Source organism: Centroberyx affinis, unplaced genomic scaffold, assembly GCF_046629955.1.
Source record: "Centroberyx affinis isolate AG114_WGS23_722 - 3 ecotype Tasmania unplaced genomic scaffold, CSIRO-AGI_Caff_v1 ptg000409l_1, whole genome shotgun sequence".
Classification (NCBI taxonomy): domain Eukaryota; kingdom Metazoa; phylum Chordata; class Actinopteri; order Beryciformes; family Berycidae; genus Centroberyx; species Centroberyx affinis.
Window position 1 is genome coordinate 450,834 of NW_027279076.1, and position 22,802 is coordinate 473,635.

The window sequence follows — 22,802 nt, forward strand, 5'->3', positions numbered from 1 at the left end:
GAAGAAACCTGGTTCAGACCCAAATGATTTCAATAACCTCCGCCCCATTTCTCACCTTCCCATCATATCCAAAATTTTAGAAAAAACCGTTGCCTCTCAGCTCCACTCCCATCTCACCCATAACCACCTCTACGAACAATTCCAGTCCGGTTTCCGTCCCCGCCATAGCACCGAAACAGCCCTCATTAAAATCACTAATGACCTCCTTATGGCTGCTGATTCTGGTTTGATTTCCATCCTCATCCTCCTCGATCTGAGTGCGGCCTTCGACACTATCTCTCACTCCATTCTCCTTGATAGACTCTCCTCTCTCGGTATTACTCACACCCCCCTTCACTGGTTTCACTCTTACCTCACTGGCCGCACTCAGTTCATCCAGCTGAAATCCTTCACCTCACAGTCCTCCCCCGTCACTTCAGGTGTGCCCCAGGGCTCTGTCCTGGGGCCCCTCCTCTTCATCATATACCTCCTACCACTTGGCAATATCTTCCGTAAATATAGTATCCAGTTCCACTGCTTCGCAGATGACACCCAGCTCTACCTTTCTAGTAAGCCTAACTCCACTCTCCCACCCTCCTCCCTCACCCACTGCCTTTCAGAAATCAAATCCTGGTTCACCTCAAACTTCCTCAAACTTAATGGCAATAAAACAGAACTCCTTCTCATCGGCACCAAAGCCACCCTTTCCAAAACTGACAGTTTCTCCCTTACCATTGATAGCTCCACAGTTTCCCCCTCCCCTCAGGTAAAGAGTCTGGGTGTCATCCTCGACAGTACACTATCGTTTCAATCTCACATCAATAACATAACCCGGTCTGCATATTTCCATTTACGAAACATTAATCGCCTCCGCCCTTCTCTCACCCCTCACACCACTGCCATCCTGGTTCACAGCCTCATCACCTCCCGTCTCGATTACTGTAACTCACTTCTTTTTGGTGTCCCCCACAAATCCCTCCATAAACTCCAACTGGTTCAGAACTCAGCAGCCCGCATTATCACCAGAACCCCCTCCTTTCACCACATCACCCCCGTCCTCCAGCTGCTCCACTGGCTTCCGGTAAAATTCAGAACCACCTTTAAAATCCTCCTCCATACTTTCAAAGCCATCCACAACCTTTCCCCCCCCTATCTGTCTGATTTGATCCATATTGCCACCCCCTCTCGCTCCCTCAGGTCCTCCTCCTCCCTCCACCTTTCTGTACCTTCCGCCCGTCTCACCACCATGGGGAGCAGAGCTTTCAGCCGCTCTGCTCCCCAACTCTGGAACTCACTCCCACCTGACATCCGCTGCATTGATTCTTTGCCCCAGTTTAAATCCAGACTCAAAACTCATCTGTTTAAAAATGCATATAGTTTATAATCTTTATTTTATTTTATGTTGTGTTCGTTGTTTGTTGTTTTGTCTACTTTGTTGTGTTTTTGTCGATTTGTGAAGTGTCCTTGAGTGTTTTGCTGCAAATATAATGTATTATTATTATTATTATTATATATATATATATATATATATATATATATATATATATATGTGTATATATATATATATATATGTTTATTGTCATTCATCTGTTTGTCATTCATCATCATCTTTGATTGATAATCAAAGATGATGATGAATGACAATAAACATTTTTATCTTGATTACAAAAAATTGAAGAAATAATCATGGAGAAATTCCATCTTCCAACAACCCAAATTAAAAACAAACCTGTCTAAACTCTAAGCAGAGGTTTTGGGTGACTGACTAACATAATTTACACAATGTTCTTGAACCAATTGATGTGAGTATTCCTAGAGGACCCTGCCCAATTTTTCCTAATGAGAAATTGCCTGGGTGATGGTTTCCCCTCTGTTTTGGCACTCAGTATTCACCTGTAATTATGCAGTTTCCTCCAACAGCCCATCCTGGAGAGATGTGAGTGTGTGCTCAACTGCTCTTAGCGTGTTTAACCACAAACAACCGGAGAGATTAAACACTGTCAATACTGTGTGAGATTAGTCATGGTGTGATACAAATCTCTACAATCAACCAAGGACCCGCAACAATGTTTACACAGAGATGACTGCATTGTCAAATTGCCAGAAAATCTCACATTATTTTTAATTATATTCAAATAAGACGTGATGCAGGTACTCAGCCCCTAAACTTTTAAATCTTCAGCATTCAGTTGAAGGAAGGCAGCTATGTAACTGCAATTTACAGTATAATAACCTATTACCTTTGTTTCAAATCTTTTTAACAGTTAACTTTCAAAATATGGTACTCACAAACTGCCAAAGAAAACTATGTAACGTCCCAGGCTAGAGATACAGTTTCTCTGCCTTTGGTGACAGTATGTCCTGTACCATGGACATCATGTGGATGATGCCTGCATGTTTGAGTATCAGAGTTGCAGAAATTAAATTAGTCAAAAATGTATCAGAAATTAGTCAAACTAATTCCTCTGGTTGTTTGAGTATAAACCTTGCTATGGATGGTATATCAAACGGGATGTTATTTTTGAAGCATTTGAAGCATGCATTATGAAATAAAGCGTGAAGTGCAAAGAAATAGCATTAATTTCAATTCTATTTCTTTGTACCTTTGGAGACAACATACACCTTACAATGTATCACTATAGGCCTTAGGCTGACGCCAGTAATTGTATTTGTATCCAAAGGAAAGGAAAGAAAAGGAGGAAGAGGATGTGGAGATACTTGAGGGCTAGAGGGAAAACAAAGGGAGATGATTCGGTCTGCTATCTACTTTTCTTTTTTCTTTATACTCCGCTCTTTTAAAGGTATACTATGTAATAATTATGTGAAATGGCACCCCCTGCAGGCGCAAAGATGAATGACAAATCTAAATCAAACCAAAGACAAAATCTGCCTCCATCTTCCTTCAAACAGCGCTGCATACAGACTCTCGCTGAGCAAAACAAATGCAATCAATTCTCAACCAGTACAACACTGATTGTGGTACATAATGCAAAGTGCACACAGCTAAAAGTGAAACCGTAACGGCTGGGGATCAGAGTTACACTCTACGGCTTGTAAGCTATAGATTATTAACCTCAAAATCAATAATTTTGCTGCAGTACATTAAAACAGACCACTTTGACTAATTATTCATGTGTGTTAGCAAGGCTTTTGTCAATTAAAGACCAGGTGATCATCAGAAATACAGTTGAGTTAGCTGTGATAGCTGTTGGGCGATAGCGTTATCTCTCCCCTATGCTGTGTTATAACTCTGCTCTCTGTACATACAGTATATGGGAGGAGCTCCAGCTGTAGGGGAGGAGCTTTTTTATGACCTGTAAAAATACATTGAACTGAGTACAGGGGACAACAGCAAACCAAATAAGGAATGAACAGATTAGAAATTCCACCATATCTTTTGACCCACTGAGAAGATTCTAGGTTAGATTCTTAGATTGTTAGGTTGGCATGATGAAGTAGCACATTCACACCTCTTCTACTATGCCTAATGACATACTTCGCTTTGCAAGTAAGGTTTTAATCCAATGCCGGGAGAACATTTGTAGTATGAATGGCCATATGAGAAACCAATTACCGAGCCACCCCAGACCACTGGGTTCAGTGTCAATGGCTAAACACCTCTGAAGCAGCACTGAAACATTTATGAGTCATTCCTCCAAACGAATGTATTTTGTATCCATTTTCCATCTTAACATTCTAGCAGAAAGAGGACATGTTTGACAGATAGGTCCAACTCAGGCAAGCTTGAATAACTACTATTAGGTAAATGCAAAACAAGTGTGTGCACCTGGTGGAGTGGCTCATGTTGAAAGGGTCATTTACACTGTTTGTTATTTTCACTCCAACAGATTTGGCTGTATTGACACAGTGTTGAATGCAGTGTTGACCACTGTGCCAACCCAGTCTCTGAGCTCATCACAGCCTCTATGTCACTGATTAAAGAGGCCCTGTTTCTACAGCTGTTGGTCTGGGGCTTTAATGGCCAGTTAGGAGGATGTGGTGGGAACTAATGAACCAGGGTCTGCCAGAGTGGGTTGTCCAGCGCTCTATTGATTGGAGATGGAGAGCTGCAAAGAATTACTTGTAAGGGTGAGACAGGATCAGCTCTCTCTCTGATGTCATGTATAGAAGCCTGTGAGCATTGTTGCCAAATTGGCGACTTTAGTGACTTTTCTGACCCCCTGGCACCTTTATTCCTCAAAAGCGACTAGCGACAAATCTAGCGACTTTTTCTGACCATGGGGAACAATGTTAATATGTTGAATCCCTAAGCATTTGACAATAAATCCGTACGGCTGATGCCGGTTTACTCTACTTGCTTGTCTAATCCAGAGAGCACTGATGTTCACAGCGCTTCGCATATAGTGCACAGCCCCCCTCCCTCTGCTAAGAGCGGGGCTGTAGGTTATATATTGATATGCAAATTAGCCTATGATGTCATATGGCAACTTCCAGCGACTTTCTGAGCAGCCAGTAGCTGCTTTCCTTGGAAAAGAGTTGGCAACACTTCAGTGAGCACACAGGCTGTATACTTTCCCGCTTTTGTTGTGAATACACACACACACACACACAGCACACATGTATGCACACAGGCACTAATAAAAGTACAATTCGACTTAAAACTTTTTGTTCACAGCCCTATAGAGCCTGAAATTGCAGCCTCTTAAAAAAAACATACAAGCTTGTATATATCTGTAGAATTTTGTTATACAACACGAAACCTCAAACCGCATCAGTATATTCATTGACTAAGCTCCCTGGGACTCTGGCGGGGCTGTGTGCTCCGGCCTGTGGGGGCAGCTGAGCCAAAACATAGAATTTTCACAGCACCTTGCTCAGGTCGCAGCAATGTCAACACAGGCTGCGTACACAAGCCCCTCTCGAGTATGTACTTACCGTGCAGTGAGTGACTTCTTGGCTCAGAGCAGCAGGCCTTTCCCATTTACTGTGGGTATGCATTCGAAATTGGAGCTTGCCCTTTTTAAGAATCATTTCAGAGCCTCCCATTTTGGACTTTCGTGATTATGTATCCATGACACTCACTTTAGAATAGCCTTGGAGTGCGTTCCCTGTTTGTTGAGTGGTTATTTCTGCTACCTACAGAGCCATGTGCTTGCCCCTGCTTGCCTAGGATCAAATCCTGACAGAACTTTCTCTTCTGTGTCCTCCTCTCTGCAAATGTCTAAAAATGTCTATAAATAATAATTTAAAAATAACGCTATCGGTGAGAGGATTTTTAGAATAGCTGTAGAGTTATGTTAACAGAACATTTAACTCTCAAAAACATCAACTCAACAATAGTAAATCCTACCAAGATTCCTGGACTCCGTTTTTGACATTCCTTGTGAGCTGATCCCCCCCCCACAAATGTCCCCAGTATACCTACAGTATAAAGACATTACTAAACGCTATTTGAATATGCAACATGCCATATATCAATGTGCAGTACTGTATTTTCTCTACTTTACAAGAATAGCTGTAAAATAACTGACAACAAGTGCCCAGCTAACACATTACTTAACAATGGTAATGTAATTTACTGGGACTTTTGGTAATTTCATGACCAACTGATGATGTTGTGGCTACATCTTATGGTGGTAATGGTGGTGGTATATTACCTCCACTCCCCATTAAATTTGTTAGCGATCTGTGGTAATGGTCTTGGCCATGAGAGTCTTTAACAGTAGAGTGCCTTCACTGGCACTGTGACTACTGATCAAAGGACTGTGCTCCATTGTAAGTGAAGAGTAGCAGTAAGTAGGGCAGCATCAAATCTATCCTGACCTGTGTAGCGAAGTTATTAAATTATATTACTGTCGCTATTGAACAGTGAAAATTAAACAGTTCACTTTGCCCATTTCATGTATATAATATATTATAATATATTATAGTCATTGAAATCAGTTCATTATAATAATATATCGGACTGAAAATATTATTATAATTCATGGTGTAATTTGATGACATTTGAATAAATGAATAACAAATTTGGTAGTTGGATTACATCGTCACAATTTTGTGGTGATGTAATTTGATTAGCTGGGTGGTTGCATTAAAGTGGTTGTATAAAGAAAAGTTTCCCACACTCTGGGTCAATTTGAACATGCCTTTGTGTCTAGTGAAGGGCAACACATCTGTATGTGTTAGTGCGGGTTAATAGCTGCACAGGTTGCTGTGGACACACTCAGCTGCCTGCACTCATTTGAAGAGTGTCATTTGTACTTTTATTACAGTAAGTAGTGCTTTATATGTCTTCAAAATCACATGTACGTGTTACATTATTTAAAACTCCCAGAAACGTGGTCATCAAAATGGTTTGATGGAAACTAATGTATAATAAGCATGCACAAAAAAATGCTTTTTGATATTAGACAGGAAATACCTCAGGCTAGAAGAGTTCTGTTGGAGGCCTCTACACCTGCAGATATACTGCACACAGTCACACTACTCATTTGATGATGGATGATGGCACACCAGACAACATGGGCAAACCAATGTGATGGTGGAGCTGTTGTTGCGGTGGTGCAAACCCAGATTTAGATAGCTGTGGAGTAAAATGCAATAACAGTAAAGCAGCAAGGAAAATAGACAACTCATAAAACTGCAATCAATTGAAACGTTTAATGAAATCCATAAGTCAGGATAAATTGGTTTTTCAACAGCAATTTCCTTATGTGGCAGATTTGCTGGCTACATTACAGTATAGGCTACTCTGCCTCTGGCTCAAATTGCTGCTGTTGGATGAAACATGTATAATCAAAGTGTTAACTATTAAGCATTTCAGATGACTGTGCTTTTAAAAAAATCTAATGGATTTTGAAAGGGTATTATGAACCCAAGAGGCAGGAAATTTGCTAAACCTACAGTATAAAGAACCACATAAGTGAAAACACGAGAATCAAAAATAGCAGCTAAGAGTTTTTTCCACATCAGTGAATTTCAGATTATTGCCTCAGTTTCAGTAATATCAGATGCCCCATTTTTACATGTTCCACAACCTAATTGGTCACCTAAGACATCGTTCTGACATCTTTGGTTTCATGTGAATATTTTCTTCATGCTAGGACAACCTTGCCAACGGTATCTCTTTTTTTTGACACGCAACACACACATGCTGTTCAATTGGCACGAGCAGCTGCTTGAGCTTCAGGTACGAAATGTTTTATAAGTTTGTCACAAGTCGACAGATTGTCAGACACTCGCAGTCAGACCATTGACAATAGTCAAACTGCTGTGTGCAGAGGGAAATCCATTTTTCTGCCAAATCCCAGAGGTAGTGTGGAACGCCCTTGGTACAGATAGATGTAGCCAAGGTTAATTGGGACCTTTCACTGCTGGAGGCTGTCACTGGGACCGACTGTAGGGTATTCCAGAGCCTAACCATTTGTTCAGCTGTCCCTATGGGGAAACCATACTTTGAAGTTTCAGGGTTTAAAAATAGTTGCATTCATGGAACACTCTGAATCTGTAATTATGGATTGTATCCCAAAAACTCTTGGGAGACGTAGATTCCATGATACCATCACACGAATTGCAATGTTGTGATTCTTGTGACAAATGTTTGGGTTATTGACATTCCAGTTTTTCTCAATTGATTTGATACATTTCTCCAAAGTAACATCCATGCTCTCAAAACAGTTCACACAGTCACCATAAACCCTTGACAATTTTCCAAAACTAACAGTACATTTTGTTTTTTAACACAAATTACAAAGCTATATATACCATAATTACTCCTGGTCCGTTGGAAACAAAAGGGTTGATGAGGAATAAAGTCATTGGTTATGGTGAATGGTAAACTTGGTTGTGGTTTGTTTTTAAGCAATTTGTGATGCTACCTCCGTACTATACCACAACCACACATAGAAAACATGTAAAACTCACCAAAATTGACAATTCCCTAAATGTGAAATTGCGAAATATTACCTGTTCTAGTATTTCCAAAAGTGTGAGGAACAGATGTTTTGCTTACTGTAAGGAAAACCAGTTATGGGTAAAATTCCATAAAATCAAATTGTAGAAAAGGATTATGAAACTTCCTGATAAATGTTTAATCATCAGTATTCTTGTGTGAATATATATGCATGTATTATCTTATAAAAAGTATTTGTCAGTATTTGTTTTTTATAAAGATGTGATCTGAAAGGAAAGCAGCACTTAATTTGGCAGTGAAGTGGAGTTTGCCGTTTGCTAAAATAAGAGTCTGTTTCGATGGCTGTGTCTATGAAGAGCATGAACCTGTGTGTGCGTGTGTGTGTGTATAATCGAAGTCAAAGCATCCACCAAAACATGCTCCATGGTCCTCTTATGCATCATCAGTGGCATTGTGTAATCATTAGTTCCTAGAAAACTACATTCTACACTAAAACCTAGAAAATTGCAGTTGCAAATTACAGCTCTTAATCAATGACTTGTTTTGAACCTGTTCCTCATTAACTCTTATTGCACAGATGCTGACACAGTGAACTATAGCATTAATTACACAGACATACAGTACAGACACACACGTACAACCACACAAAACCACATACACAGAAGCACATGCACACACAGACACAAACACATGTGGTTATTACTGGATTGGAATGAATAGATTGAATAAAAAAAATCAAAATAATGATATACTCTCTTCTGATGTGTGACAGATGTGTTCATATAACATGGAAATATCTCATAACATATAGTACAATGTTATGGGGCATGTTGCCTAGCTGTATATCCTAAATGTCTCTCATGCATAATGCAGACATTCAGTTCCTCATCTTTTTCCATACCATTCATTCTTCTCATTTTCCATTTTCAGACATTGCATTCCTTTTTCAATATGAGCATCTCACACTGTGCGAACGTCAGAATACGACCTAGATGCAATTCTGATTGCCTCTTGGATCTTGGCTAAATCAGCTCTGAGACATAGTGTGAGTCTACCTTCATTAGTAGTTTGACAGCTCATGATGTAGGTACCTCTAATGCGCCTTACACCCACCTTCGAAGTCATTCCTGTGCTCAAAACCCAAGTAAACAGGCAAAGGTTATTGTGCTCTGGTGCTACAGTGCCGTGAGCTGTAGATGCTTTTTTTGTCATCCAAGCCTACTTTCATTGATGGATGCTCACTGTGCTATTCGGCGTTCCCACTGGGTTGTCAGATTCATCAGGTTGTGTTGTTCTCTGGCAGCTTCTCTCTGTGATTTAATTGGCAAGTTCCTTCTTGACTTTTTCTCCGCTGCCAACGCAGATTGGTGCCTTCGTTTTTCTTCTTCAGTGGACCATGCATCATCACAATTTCCACCTCTTAGATCACTTATCGGCCAGAATTCTCATGTAAATGTCAGAACAGAAATAATTTATAGTGGGACAGCTAGCTTTTGAGCCTTTTCATTGCTAATGCTTCCTTTTGAAATTGTTTATTGGATTATAGGTGGTTGACTGGAGAAGACTCATATTTGTCACGGCTCAACCTAATGGAGCAGAAACTTGAAAGATTCCTCAGGTTGAAGTGAATAGGGACATTGTTATCCTACCTCAGAGAGAAGCTTTTGGAGGCTTCTGCAGGGGCATCTTGGGTATGTGTCTTCACATTTTTGGCCTTCAGGGAATGGACTTTTAATCATAGCCTTGACTTCAGTTGTTTTAAGAAACAAATGACCCCTTTGGCATTGGTTCAGTCATATTCAGGATCACAAGCTGTTCTGTTTGTGTAATAGGTAGCAAAGACAAGGAAAATGAATTCTACTGTTGCTTTTTCTTGTCTTATGAAGTAAAGGTGATCTTGCTGCAGAGTCTCGCTTTCTTTTTCCTTTAACATCTTATTGCAGGATCATGTTTGGACAAAAACAAAAACATTTACTCTCTTCAATAGCACAAATAAGCCCACCTGGTGTTTCTGAATTGCAAGAGTGAGATAAAATGCAAATGATATTCTTTTGTGGACTATTGAAAAGCTTTCTGGGGTTGAATATGGAAAAGCAACTGAGTCAGTAACTATAGATACACATTGTTCATTGATAATGGGGAAATAATTGTTGTTCCCTGTTAAATCAAACTGAACCTTTCATTGTCCTGATGTAAATTGTGCATCAGTGAGTCCTGAGAAATATTGTGCATGACTGTTATCCAGGCAGACCACAAGATACAATGCTCCCTTGGCTTTATTTTTCTATTGTTGCTCTCATTAGACGCATTTTCCATCAAAATATTTGCTCTATGAACAAGTAAGTCTGACAATGAATTGATATGTGTTAAGCGATTCAAGAGGCAGCTCAAATTTTTAGCCTTTCCAAGCAGATTATTTGTTGCGGTCTCTCAGTCACTTAATAGTAAAGTGTGTGACACGGAGAGTAATTGCAAGCTTTCTCCATAAGAGGCCTGCAATTATCTTTGAACAGATGTGCTTCACCAGGGTAAAATTACACTGTTATACAAAATTCATTAACTGTTGAACATTACTGGGCCTCGTTTCCTAATAACAATCGCTCTTAGAGGTGAAGAGTATTTTCAAGTGTATCTTTAAGCCTCTTAAAAATTAAAGGTGAAGTGTTTGTTGACAAGCAAGAGACATACACAGGAGGGACAGAGATGATGAGATGAGGCCCTCAGTGGAGTGAACTCATGCCAAGGTGAAATTTAATGATGTGTGGCGGACAGTATTAGAAAGAGACTTAGTGAGAAGAGCTAAAGATGTGCAGGGAGAAGTAAAGGCAGATGGAGTTTGAGAGAGAGGAGAGAAACAGTATTTGTACACATGTGAATGTATTTCTGTGTGTGAGGGGGGTTGGATGTGATCATCTTTATGTTCACCACCTTGTTTGGTTAATGTTATGTTAATCTTTATAGTATTCAAGTCCACAGTTGCTACCATTTAATATTCCTGTCCCTGTGTACTGCATGGGGGTACAGAATGGTATCCAATGAATAATCTGTTATATAGACTAACAAGTGAAAACTATGTGTAGGTGAGTAACACAAATACACTTTGAAAAAATTGTGATGGTTAAAGAAAACAAAGGTGTGACAGCTTTATTTTTTAGTATTTCTACCCTCATTAGACACTTAAAAATAGAGAGAGACAGAAAAGATTGGATAGAGGGGGGTGACACAAGATACAGATTTGAACCAAAGATGTTGTGGTTATTTGGTATGCGCCTTAGACCACTGAACCACCAGGACCCTCCCTGTTTGTCTTTTTTAAAATTGAATATCACTTATGTTGTGTATCCAATTCTGGACACTTGATTCAGTTCATATCAGCTCCAATATTAACTTCTCTTGTACCTTCACTATGTTACAGATAGCTGTAGGAATTTTAGACTAGGTACTCAAGGCTCTTATTTTTCCATTTATCAGACAGTATCGCCACCACTGGATCTTTTTTTAAATACTGTTACTCTCTTGCACTTACTCCCCTTGCATTTCCACTTTAAAAAGTAAACATGAATCACTCCCCAGTGTTTATACATGGCTACAGAGTTTTGCTGGTTTGCAATATTTGAGATTTCTGAAGATGATTTATTACTCTGTTTACATAGAGTGCCGGTTCAGTAGAAGCAGTTTGATCTGCAGTAATGACATTATTTATCTGTTGATATCAAGTGCGATGAAGTGAGCAAGCAAATGCAGGAATAAATGTGGGCCAGTAATACCTTGATATTTTGCTATTTATCCTGAGATTGGGTTGTCAACACAGTTTCCCTGAGGCGAATTTTATATGCCCCGCTCTTATCATTGTTGGTGTACAGTACAGCGGTTCAGATCACTTTGTTATGCGTGTCCTGTGTCACATCCAAAACGGAAAATGTTCATTCTCTGTGGTTGTCTTTTCATCTCTGCAGGTGGTCTGTGTGTTAGCATGGCATCTCTGCCAGAAACCCTCTCAGATTTTAAGAATTACACTCATTTAATTTACTCTACACCACCTCCTTCCTACAAATATCTCTCTTCCTCTTCATAGTTTCAACTATGTTGAAATGCATAGTTTATCAGCTCATTGTCAAAAATTAAAACAAGGAATTTGCTTTTTTATTTTTGACTGTAGTGTATGAGAAGTATGTGATGTATGTAATTTGAAAATGCAAATAAACTCAGACATGCAGCCAAAGAAATCCATTGTTTTGAAGCATTGCAGAACAGTGGAGTTGCCCACACTTGCCCTGTGTGTGCATGCATGCATGTGTGCATGTTTATGCATGTGTTAAATGTGTGTCAACTCTGTGCGTGCCTGTGTGTGTGTGTGTGTGTGTCTGCATGTGTTTGTGAGGGAAGGAAGTATTCTGTCAGTGTGCTATGATTTTGCAATTATGTAATTAGTTTTATTTATAGTGTCTGCGCTCTTTGTTAGATAATATCACTAGCCTCCATCTGTAAACAGTGGAGCGGACAGCATGACTCCCTACCAGGACAAAGGTAAAGCTCCTAGAAAATCCTCCCATTAGAGAGAATCAAATATCAAACACTTGGCAGTAGTCATTTTGATTGAGTAAAACTCCGTCAGATGTTGACATGTTAATTTATATCAGTACTGCACTGTATCAGATTGATAAAAATGTATTTAAAATTTCAGGTTTCACCTAGCAAGTTCTGTAATATGAGCATACTTAAAGTTATCAGAAGAAGTGGGCATTTGATGAAAGTAACTTTTCCAACTTGGATTTTCCAACTTGGACAGACAAATGTAATGATGTCACCATTATAGACAAATTTTGATGGTGATGTGATAATTCCATGTCTGAACCTCGTCACTGGATGTCCAGGAGCGCACATACTTGTCATGAAGCATCAGAGGGTCAGTGACTGGTTGAGGCTGTCTGGGGCTTCCAATGATATCAAACCTGTTTTATTTCATCATCATGAAAATCTGCATGATCCTATACTCTGAGACAATGTAAACTTGACATGGAACATGACTTGACATGGAACATATCTTCTATTGCACATGGTATTGTCTGGTTCATAAATACTTGTCCTAGCGTTATCTAGATGAATCTCAGCGATCAAGTAGGAGTGATAAGCTGGTTGAAACCCATGTGTGGACCAACTGAAGCTGAAAGCAACATTGGCGTCTGGAGGGCCTCTGGTGCTGCCTTGTCACTGCTGTGCCATCATCTATGGCTCTCTGCCTCAGGCAAAACACAACAAGGCTCTGGCATTGCTACAGTGTGGTTGACCCCTAAAACATGTGATGTCTCCGGAGGTTAAGCTAGAGCAGAACGCCGTGCAGGGGCTCCTGTCACAAATCGGTTCAAAAGATAAAGAATCACTGTTTATATTTCAGTCTATTCAACTTTGCTCTGTTTATACCATTTTAGGCTTCTAATGGGATTCATTTGTACCTTGTTTGATCAGTCTCCTCTTTTCTGTGTCCACAAATAATAAGCCATTCATTGTTTTTGTGGACAGTCTCTGATTGTTAGTAAAGTTGTCCATTAGACTAGTGTTTTTCAAACCTGGTCTCTCATGTTTTCTGTCCTGCCAGCTAGTTAATTCACTGATCAGTACACCTTCAAGGATAGAGGGAGCAAGTAATTAATGAAATCAGCTGCTGTGCTGTTTGGTTGGAAGGAAAACCTGCATTCTCCTGGCCTCCCATGGTACATGATGGGACACCACTGATCTTGGCAGTAGACAAAGCTGTGGTTTCTCTCACCCCTGATGATTCAACACGTGTTATCTCCTTTGGAGCCCTGCAGAAACATATGCTGGCACCATAACCTACATAGTCTAATTAGTGCTCAGGCACAGAGCGCACCATAGCCCTTTGAGACTGTAACTCAAAGGCCATACAAATAAACTTGACTTGACATGGAACATGCTGCGGCAACAAGAGAACTCTGATTAACATCAATGAGCCCGCTCATCTCGTGGGATGAATGTTTCTCATGATTTGAGAAGAAGAGTCTGAGAGATATTGGGAAACCAAAAAGCCAAGTGGGGTTGGGTGCACAGAAAACCTTCTACTCTGCAGACAAGCGTTTTGGATATATGAGCTGTGTCACGCTTTAGGGACTAAATAAGGATTTCAGTATCACACCGTTTATGATATGCTCTTTAAGTATTTCATTGATAGTGATTCTCTTATTAACAAATACTTGGGTTCACTCTAGATTCTAGTAGATAGTAGTGATATTTTCAATATTTGTTATGATCAAGCTTTCTTTTTTGTATTTTTGCTATAGGGTCTAATCTTCTAATTGTGTATTTTATTGAGTAGGCCTATGTTAAATGTAGATGGTCCTGTTAGTGATTGGGTACAAGACTGGACACCCAAAGGTTATTTGTCCAGGGTTTTCAATTTAACTCCTTAATTGGGTCTATGGCTGGATGTGTCTTACACTATTGGTGTATATAATGGACTCTGGCATTTCTCTGTAAGAGCTGACAAAAGCTTATTGTGTCTGAAACATGGTCTATTCTATGTTTTATACCTTTTTAAATAAAGGTACAGTAGACCATAGATGTTGCAGGTCCGGCGTTTTCTCTGCATACCGGGAAACAGACACTGTTCTGAGTGAAAGGCCATGTAGCGAACAAAGACATTTCTAGTGCAGATTTTAAGCCAAATGAAAGTGCAAAATGCACTTATTGTAATTCCCATTGGAGAAAGGTGTCTGCTAAATGACATAATATAATGTAATGTAATGAAAACTTTTTAGAGATAGCAAGAGCCCGATTGTGTGCCTAATTTACCAATATCTATAAATGAGATTGCTGGAATTTGGGGATAAACTTTGAAGCAAACCTAGCAGCAAAAACAAGCAGCATCAGTGCCAGTGGAAATATTTATGCAATCTGGGCCTGTGTTTTAGATTTGATTTCAGGTCAAAGTTCAGATCCTATCGTGTAAACACACGCCAAGCTGTAGCGAATGTACAGTATAGGATGCAAATCAGATGCCGCATTGGTGAGCAGGCAGTTCAAAGGTGTCTTTGAGTTGCTGTGTTTAGTGATTCTCTTTGGACTCTTTGGAGCTTGATACATCCCTAAGACCATTTCAGTGGCCTATTATATCCAGTACTGACATCTCTGTGAGAGACTTGAGCGCACAGCTAATAACCCACATAGTGCAGTGCCCACAGAGTTTGACCAGTATAGCACCGACTTGTTGGGGGATTGTATTGGCGTGTAAAAAAATGAAGAAATCCACTGCAAGTGTTCATTTGATGGGGGCTGATTTATGACCCAATCAGTTTTCAATTCCATCTCTATGCATCAATAAAAAGGGTTTCATTCCACAATGGTATTCATCATTTTGGAAAAAAAAATATGTTGTATGATGTTCATTACCCAACATTTGATTAGCTCACAGTAGCTAATTAGCTAATAATGTCAGTAATTTTCAATAGCTCATGGAGCTGGTAGAGTTTGGTGCCGTTTGAAACACGGAAGCAACAGAAAAATCACGATTTTGCACTAACAAGGTTTAAACATTTATAACCAAGGATCATTACAGCAACCTTGAGTATCGTGGTACCAAGGTTCTCTTTTGTTTAATATTGCGATTATTGCGCAAGTTAAAATCCCTATGAGTCTGGTGGCTGGAGAATCTTCTGGAACCAAACATCTCAACTCTATTTGGACTCATTGTTAGCAGCAAGAGGCAACGGGAGCTCGCCGTTTTAACCAACAGCTGATTCAGGAGACGATAATCTCTGTGGGTCCTAGTACTACAGGAATGTAAGATTATATATAGGTCCACAAATGACAAATTTATCCTTTTAAAGGGTGATTCAAACCTCAGAGCTACAGCGCTTAATTATTTGACCCATACAGAAGTGATCCTTATTAAATCTGCCATAATCCGGTATCTTAGCACCTAACCCTTAGGCTAAGGATTCAGCTGTTCACTCTTGAAACATTTTAGAGCCCAATTACGTCCTGTTCCATCATTGTCCTTCTCAACTAAGCAAACCTTTCGCACCATAGCATTATACAAACACCGACTGTGTGTTCTCTCTCTCTCTCTCTCTCTCTCTCTCTCTCTCTCTCTCTCTCTCTCTCTCTCTCTCTCTCTCTCACACACACACACACTGCAGATATTAGGTGCAGGACTCCCTGGAAACCGCTATTTTGTACTGAGCGGATTATCTTGGAACAGATCTAAACTGAACACACACAAACCGCGCACACACACACACGCACAGGCACAGGCGCACACACACAAAATGCCCATGTTGGCTAAACTTTTCCCCCCTGTATTATGTATGAAGCAGATTTGTTTTTCCTGGGAGTATTGAGATCAGTGTTGCCCTGCTGCATCCAGAAAAATCCCTTCCGAATGTTTCCTGTTGCTTACTTATCCTGCTTGTATCATTAATGTATTTTGTTCATATTGATTTGGGTTTTCCTATGCAAGAGGAATTTCCAACAGGACTAACCAACCAACATCTCACTGAGTTGAAGCATAGTTGTGCTTCCTCACTTCTTGGCCCTAGTTGAGATGCACAGTACAGTAAGGAGTGCACACAATGCCAGAAATGTCAAATTTCTGACAGACAGACATGATCAAAGTTGTAGAGTGAGTGACAAATAAGGAGAGGATACATCAATTGTGCTATCAAAACTTTTGTACACATCAAAGCGCAGGGCAGAAGGTGTTAGCGTTGTAATGTATTGCATAATATTTCTCGGTACCAAACGACATACATAGATATTTTTAAATGCCTTGGACTCAATTTCTGAAGCTTTTGCGTTCAGTTGACTGCGATAGAGATTAAACTGTGTCTGTAGTATATTGCATATTGGCTTCAGTTTGGTTGGCAAGTCATCAAATGTATTTTTATGCCCTGATGTTGCTGTGTGGTCATTTGTTTTACTAAATGTCAGGGGAACCTGGACACCTGCATGACTTGTTAAATTTGAATAACTACCAGACGTTTTGGCAGGTGGTTGTACTTTAATGTGCTCATGATTGGTACGTGCAATCTGGACAATTCTGTGCATGCATTACTGCACACAGTCACTTGCTATTTCATTAGCTGGTCACATTTGTCCAAAAGCAAGGCATCTTATTCAAATAATGGGATGGTTTATGGTGTTTGCAAGCAGTTAAATCTAAGGGGATGCTGAGGGCTAATGTGAACTAGGTATACCTCCTTTTATTCAGCTGTTTAATGCAAATGCTCCTGTGGTTTGTAGCTTAGTAACTGGCTTCTTAAAAGCATTTATGTGCCACAACAAATTACCTGCGATGGGGAATTGGACATAAAATGCAACATCCACACAATTAGAGTAGAAAAGGTATTCCTATAAATAAATAATGTTACCTTGGGAATGAGCATTGTTTTTATTCAGAACTGTCCTCCTAAGAAAGTTAAAGGTTAAGTTTAATCATGCCTATACAGTATATCCCATAACAGACAGGATTGTACACCAGTTTTGAAAGACGCAGCGTGGGGAGAAACCGTGACACACAGAGTTGCCAGTTTCAGTTGTTTAGATACTCAGTATCTCAGCATGCCTTGCGCCACACTGAGTACCAGACACACCCCGACAACATTTGCATTATGTTAGGGTGCGGGCAATTTAAAAACGGGGTGGGCCAACCAAGGCATTAGAGGAGAGAAAAAAATTGTTTGCTAGCACAAACCTAGCTAACTCACTGGTTACTAGACTAGCAATAGTTTGCAAGGGGAAAGCACAAAGGCTGCGCTAGGTGACATTACTGCTTAAAATGTCTAGCTGATCACATGCAGCGGAGAGGCAAAGAAGAGTTTCCCTCACTGAAGATGGCTGAAAAAATACAACCAAACCCATGAGACATTCACAAGAAATGTAGACTGCAACTTTCAAAACAAAGTGCAGGAATATTTCAAATCTAAACCCAACAATACTGGCTACTAACCTGTGAGAATAACTAAGCGCTCTCTCTCTCTCTCTTTTTCATAAGAGAGATACTGTATACAGTATATACAGTATATCCATAGTCAGTAATTGTCTTTGCCACTAAATAAAAGTATTTTATATTTTTGAATTAAAGAAAATACCAAATACATAATGTTAAAGACCAAATTTAATGTAATAAATTGATGTGCTGAGTTCTGTTGCATTTCATGATCAGTTACAATCTTGATCCATTGTATAGTGAGTGAGCACCTTTTAAATTAACACAGTACCTGATTCTATCCATGAAATAGTACAGAAAATGGGTAGAGTGGCATATTTCTGTGAAAAATGTAATTATTCTAGCTGGTAAAAATGAATAAAAACAAATCCTGGCAGGCAATTTTTTTTAGTTTGCCAGCCCTTGGCAGGTGAGGCAAAAAAAAAAAAAAAATCAGACATTGGATGCACCTATCCTGAGTACATACAGTGGCTGTTGCAGTCTGGTTATTTTCAGAACTTGTAAAGTAGCTGACTGTTACTGACTGTGTATATAACATAATTCATGTCTTGCTCATTACTGTCTCTCAAACTGTTGGTTGGTCACCAAACCGTTCTTTGCACCTGTTGGCAAATAAAAAGAGAAAAAATCTTCACACAGTATGGGAGCTGTAGTACAGTAAGCATTTGCTGCAGTGCAGCATTGGCTACATTTAATAGTAATATGCTTTTTGACAAAATGTAGTGTAGGCATAGGCAGAGATACAACTTATTATATCTTTTAATCTGGAACATCATAGTGGCGAATCTGTCTATGAAGATCATTAATAAGGACTACAACAAGATTTCAATGTGAAAAGGAAAATGTACTTTGAGAATGCTGCAGAAAAGGTTGTTCATTTTCCCCCTAATCTCTATGATGTACTTCCAAAGAGTACAGCGTATTGTTATACTAGTGTGTATCACACCCATCAGAGCACATCATCTTTCACAAATTTTCCTCTTGTTATGACACTGGCATCACACAGTATCCGTGCCCACAGAAATTCAATTACATCTTGTAAATAGATTATTACATTATCATGCATATTGCATGCGTGATTTTATGCCTAAAACATGATCGTTAGCCTCTCCAAATCTCTGTAAAATCCTGCTGAGGACAGAGATCCTGATTAGGCCACCATAATTCACATGCAATACGTGTCCAGGGCAGGCAGTTCTTACACTAAACCTAAGAGCATAATGCTGTAGAGCATGCTGCTTTAACTTACTGCTCATATGTACTCATTGATTATACTGTATGTACACTAGTTATTGTTCATACATTCCCATGCTAATCTGTGACATTCTATAATGATTCATATAGGGACTCTTCTGATTTCAACAGACTGAAAATTCATAGACTAAAAGTTTCTTTCACTCCATTAGAGAAAATGTACAAATGAATAACTGAATATGCCTTTTGACAGAGAAGGAAAAATCCCTAAGGCATTTAACTTGTTTAGGCCCAGCCTGCAGATGAAGTGACCCTGTTGTAAATCATACAAATAATAGGGAATATCACTTGCATCTCATCATGCAGCATGCCTTGTGACATCTATGACTTCCGACTTGCACTGTTTTGATCTAAAAAAAAAACTACATATATCAAAACATTTTCTCTATTGAGTTTGTAATAATCTGTCAAGATGAATTACTACTTTCACATTTGAACTCAATGGGCCAAGTACTTAGATTTCAGCCTCCTAGTTTGACGTCATCACCCATCAAAGCATCCAAACGTCAACATCTGCTCTTGTAAGTTTGGAAATGCTGGCTGCACATTGTACTGGGGGATAGGCCAGAGGTCCAGTGGGCCACCATCTATAAAGGCTCAAACTGTGATTCTAGTATGTCACCCCTTGTTGAAACCAGTCGGCTAACTACTGGCTTTGTTTACAAAGTGATTCATTGAATTAAAGATTTTTTTAACTCTGAAATTCATTGAACAAAATTGATAGTTTGAGCTTTTGGTCCAAGGACTGACAGTGTGTGCTGCTAAACATCTTAACATAAGCTTTATATATAATTTGAGTCTGTCCTGTTTGTTTTGTTCTGGAGTAAAATACACCTGTATTTTGAGTTATGGATTAAGAAACTTTAAAAAAAAAGCTTATAAAAAAAAAAACTTGGATATATCCAGGATTTAGCAAATAAATTGCTGATTGTATCTTCAAAGACAACATAAAACGGTAATCTGAGCTCAGTTCATGATGAGTTTCACTGATAAAAAAGGAAATATGTGTGGGAGTTGTTGGAGTTGAACAGTGGGACGGTGTGTGCCATTATGGCGTGAAAGGCACACCAATCCTCGAGGGCACCAACTGATTACAATGTATCTGGTGAGGGGGCAGGAAAACACAAAGAAGCAGTGATGAAATACAGTGTAATTAAAGTCAAACAGAGGATATCAGATGGCTTGTTTCTCCTGTCAGCGGTGTGTTGCTGTTGCTGATGGTCTGTCTCTCCTCTCCGTTCTGTCAGGTGGGATCCCATTCGTCCTGACCGGGGAGCTGTTTGAACAGTCCTACCGGCCTGCCGCCTTCATGATCGCTGGTACCGTAAACTGGCTGTCCAACTTTGCTGTGGGCCTCCTGTTCCCCTTCATTCAGGTGAGTTAGCTAGTGTGCACATGTATGTGTACGTGTGTGTGTCAGTTCAAATCATTGTAATATCCTTGTGAAACCCAAAACCCAAAGTCTGCATAGTGGTTATTAAAATGTTGCCTGAAATATAATAGATCTTTCCCTGGACGTATTGTACAAGCCTTTAGGGCATCTTGTCTTGTGTTAAATTGCTAAGAAATACATAATACCCACTTTTTATGAATAATAAGTCTGTTAAAAGTGGTTCATGTGGGACCTGAAGTATCTCCACTTATCAGAGTTAAGGAGGTTGAACAAGTGTCTTTTTTAAGAGTGGAGTAATTTGCAAAAACAATAGTGCCAGATAGAATAGCCTATTAGTGTCTGAAATTGGAACATTTCCTGGAACTGCAGGGCCCTCTTTCATCTCCCAGAACATGACTGTTGCCGTAGGCGGCTCAACACCGCTGCCTCTTCTCGTTTTTACCTCATGTGTTTCGTTCCCTTTGTGCCTCTCCCTGTCTCTCCCTCTCTGCCCGCTCTCTGTTCGTCTCCATTGTGTACATTGGCCTCACAGCCTGCTTTCTCTCTCACTCTTCCCTTCGCTCACTTTCTTTCTTAACTTTAACTCCGGTGTTTTGGGGTTTTTTTTGGCAATCGTTCTGTCTTCTCAACCTCTCCACTAAAACACTGTTCCAGGAGCGCATGTGTTTGTAAAGTTTAGAATTGGGCTTGGCAGTGTTAAGGTTGCTTGCTGAAGTTTTTTGCTTGTTGATGGATGGGTTGTGTTTTGTTCTTTTGCCAGGAGCATTTGGTGTATTGACTTATTTTGGATTACAAAAAAAACAGATTGGTTGGCATTATTGCAGTACGCACAAGTGTCTGTGTTTTCAGTGTGCTTCACAAAAGTCCCCCACTTGGACAGCACACACATGTACCTCCATTCACAGACACTCATATCTCCACACAGCATTTTGTGTAAGAGATATTCCTCGACATCCAGTCCTCAGGTCCTGTGCTGTAGTCACACCAGTCTGGTCTAGTGTACAGTGTTTCCCCACTCTACAGTATTCTTACCCACACGCAGGCACCGTAACTGTATGGCCTCTTTACTCCCTCTTGTCCCATTAATGGGCCCTCAGGCTTCTGCTGCCTCCTCACATTTCATATGACAGAACATTATAGAGTACAAAACTCAGAGAGAGAGAGAGAGAGAGAGAGAGAGAGAGAGAGAGACATCGAGAGAGAGAGAGAGCGCTGACCGCCTGATCCGAAGCTCTTTTCAGTATATTCATTGCCTTCTTTGAGTCTTATCAGTCAAAATTTCACAGCATAGGCAAAAACATGTCAACTCCTCCAAACACTTTAGAAGTGCAGAGCATTTAAGAGGTTTATATTCCAGAAAGCAATTAAGGGAATTGCTGCCTTGTTGCATTTGGAATTTCGTTATTTTCTGTCACAAAAAAAAAAAAAATGCATTTTCCCCTTTGATTTTACACTAGAGCATTTAGTGACGCCACCTTACCGGTTTTATATGATTCAGTGAAGTTAAGACTTCCTACCACGCTGTCATTAGGTTCTCCTGTCCTTGGGGTAACAGTAAACAAAGTCAGACACCTGGGCATGATCATGTTCTTCTATAAAAAAGCCTTCCAAAACAAAAGGATTTGAGCAGGCAAGGTGATGACTGATTTCATTGTCAAAAAGTGATTCTGAAATTTAGTCACATCGCTATTTCCAAGGGTGTCGTCAAGTGTGTGGGTGTGTGTGTGTGTGTGCGCGTGGCAGCATATGTTCCCCCAGGGCTGCTCTGTTCATTAGCATAGTTACTACAATGTGGTTTACCAGCCGGATCCCCTGGTTCATCCTTCATAAATGATAAATGCTCCTTAAGGAGTCAGATACATTGTTCATGAATATTCTTATGTGTCTTGCCTTTATGTATGTAAATTACCACTCCTTTGAATCCTTACATCCTGGCATATCACAGTATAATGCTGATTGAGATATTGCAAATTTATTGTTTAATTAAATGTCCAGTGCATTCATTGATAGAACTTTTACAGAGTGGCACATGTTGCTTGGCAGATTTATTTTCTGCCAGTACATCTGTTCTGAGCATACCATTCCCTAAAACCACTGCGACTTGACTCACATAACAGAAATCCCAACCAATTGCTCCTTCTAGTGAGCCACTGCAAATGAATGGACCTGGCTGTTAAGGCGGACAAAAGACATGTGTGTGACTTTGTGCTAAAACAAGGTAAGGGAATTAGTAACGTGTGAAATAGCCTGGAGGATGTATCTATGCCGCAGTGGGAATGACTAGAAAAGATAATAAGCCTGATTAAGACCTCTGGCTTTTATGTGCATGTAGTTGTTACTGA

General features: G+C 39.8%; 1 protein-coding gene across 1 annotated transcript in view; it reads left to right on the plus strand.

Moving 5' to 3' along the window:
* Nucleotides 1-22,802, plus strand: part of slc2a9l2 (solute carrier family 2 member 9, like 2) — a 96,718-nt gene that overhangs the window by 64,273 nt on the left and 9,643 nt on the right. The window contains exon 11 of the mRNA XM_071516561.1: nt 20,315-20,442. Within this exon, the coding sequence (XP_071372662.1) occupies nt 20,315-20,442 (128 nt within the window). The remainder of the gene's footprint in view (nt 1-20,314; nt 20,443-22,802) is intronic.